At 39.8% G+C, this 2,394-nt stretch overlaps 1 protein-coding gene across 1 annotated transcript in view; it reads right to left on the bottom strand.

The window, feature by feature from the left end:
- The window catches only part of CSUI_004634 (dna polymerase delta catalytic subunit), an 8,431-nt gene extending 6,571 nt beyond the window's left edge, over nt 1-1,860 (bottom strand). The window contains exons 1-3 of the mRNA XM_068064819.1: nt 1,642-1,860; nt 880-1,084; nt 45-208 (exon numbers count right to left, since the gene is read on the bottom strand). Coding sequence (XP_067923202.1) covers nt 45-208; nt 880-1,084; nt 1,642-1,743 — 471 coding nt within the window. The 5' untranslated portion in view covers nt 1,744-1,860. The remainder of the gene's footprint in view (nt 1-44; nt 209-879; nt 1,085-1,641) is intronic.
- Between the last annotated feature and the right edge of the window lie 534 nt (nt 1,861-2,394).

Here is a 2,394-nt window from a genome sequence, read left to right as displayed (position 1 = left end):
AGTGAGAAAGAAAGAGCGAGAGAAGAAGAGAAGAGTGGAGATACCTCAATGCCCTTGGAGTCAATTCTATCGTATGCAGTGGGTCTCGTGTAGAGGAGGCCTGCATATCTCTTCTTATTCATGAGGAGAAAAGGACAATAGACCTTCTCAAACTCTAGTCTAATGGGCTTGATGAATTTCTTGCTTATCACTCTCGCTGCCTCCTCGCCTAGAGGCATAGAAGGGTCACAACACACATACCCAAAAGATTAAAGAGAAAGAGAAAAAGGAAGAGAAAGAAAGAAAGAAAGAGTGAGAAAGAAAGAAAGAAAGAGACACAATGGCCGACTCGAAGGAACAAGAAAGACACCCCACAGAAACCCTAAACAGATCAAAGATAGATCAAGAGACAGGCCAAAGATAGACAAATAGATAAATGAAGACAGATAGATAGACAGATAGATAGATTGATCGATCGATAAAGATATCTATTAGATGGGTAGACGTGTGTATGCAACGGTGTGCGTCTGCATGTGTATAAGTCTGTGCGCGTATGGAAACGTTTTTTGTAAAGCGGCAGAATGCTGCTCCTGCGCACACATGCAAATGATCTCTATGAATATTCGTATCTATCTTTAATCTATCTTTAATCTATCTTTAATCTATCTATCTATCTACTTGAATCTGGATCTAATGATCTATTGTCTATCTCTGTATCTCTACTCAATCGACAAGGATCCACACAAAGACCCACATACAGGGATAGAGTAAGAGAAGAGAAGGAGTGACGAAAGAACGAAAAAGGAGAAAGCGCGAGAGAGAGAGAGCGAGAGAGAAAAGAAGAGGAGAGAGAGAGAAAGGATTGAGTGGGTATGTTGTTGTTCTTGAATCTTAAAGTACCTAGTTTCATCGCTCCTTCAATGCTTTGGTCGTCGAAGAGGACCATGACGGAATCCGTGTCTCCGTATATAACCCGAGCATTGAAGGAGTAGCCTCGGTCAGTACAGAAATTCTTTTCCACTTCCTTTCGAGTGAACTCTATCATATCGCGACCGAAGCACGTTATCGTCGTCGCGACCTCCAAACAAGGCAGCTGCCCTCCTGTCTAACATACAAAGAAAGAAAGAAAGAAAAAGAAAGAAAGAAAAAGAAAGCAATTTCCCCGCTTTCTCTCTCGATTTCTCTTTAGATCTATACATGACGTAGATCGTGATATGTAGGTATCTGTGTATGTATCGGTCTTTGGATCTCTTCTTATACCTATCATGCTTATACGCTTAGATAGAAAGAGGCGAGAGAAGAAAGAGAAAGAAAGAAAGAAAGAAAGAAGAAAAAGAAGAGCAGCCTAGCTCTTTGCCTGTTGAAGAAGAAACCTATCACGAAATAAGGTGCAAGAAGATAAAGAAGACTTTCTTCTTGTTCTCCTCTGATATAGATCTCAAAACTCCTGTCGCATCCAAGATGGAAAAGAAGAGAAAGAAAAGATCTAACCTAAAGAGAAGAAGCCGATCAACGAACCACACCCGGAAGGAAAAGTAACGCGCAGACTCTCTTTTCTCCTCAATCAAGAGCGAGAAGAAAAGAACATAAAGAGAGATAGATCAAAGATAGATAGATAGATAGATTGCAGATCAACAGAACTTGAGGTGTATGTACACCTACCGTTGTTCCAGTGTATCCGTATACACTATTAGCCGAGATTTTGAGAGCCAACTGCCGTCCATTTAGGACTTTCTTCGTCATTTCGTTCTTCGCTAAAGACATTTCTTTCTTCGCCACTTTCCTCGCTGCGATTAACTCTTCTACTATTGCAGGCAGGACACCCCGTCTCACATGAGACTTCACAAACCGATACGGAGGAGACGTCGTCGTTACCGTCACCTAGAGGAGAAGAAGAAGAAGAAAATATGAGAAAGATCGAGAGAGGCAAGAAAAGGTTCCGAGAGAAAAGACACGGAAGGGAGGAAGGAAAGAAAGAAGGCGAATGAAGAGAAGAGAGAAGATAGAAATGATAAGAAAGTTAGAGAAAGAAGATGGAAGAGAAGGAGGGAAAGAGACTGAGAGAGTAGAATGGAGAAAGGAGAAGAAAGGAAAGAAAAGAACGAGAGAAAGAAAGAGTCAAGCGAGAGAAACAGAGAGAGAGAGAACGGAAAGAGATGATATGTATCAAGCAGAAATCCGATACTCCACTCTGTATATAAAACGTATGTATATGTATGTATGCACGTATGTATGCATGTATAGATAGATAGATTAAAGATAGATAGATAGATTAAAGATAGATAGATAGATTAAAGATAGATAGATTAAAGATAGATAGATAGATTAAAGATAGATAGATAGATAGATAGATAGATTAAAGATAGATAGATAGATAGATAGATAGATAGATAGATAGATAGATAGATAGATAGA

The sequence above is a fragment of the Cystoisospora suis genome (genome assembly GCF_002600585.1).
Source record: "Cystoisospora suis strain Wien I chromosome Unknown contig_2185, whole genome shotgun sequence".
In the NCBI taxonomy this organism is placed as follows: Eukaryota; Apicomplexa; class Conoidasida; order Eucoccidiorida; family Sarcocystidae; genus Cystoisospora; species Cystoisospora suis.
This window is presented reverse-complemented; position numbering and strand designations above follow the sequence as displayed.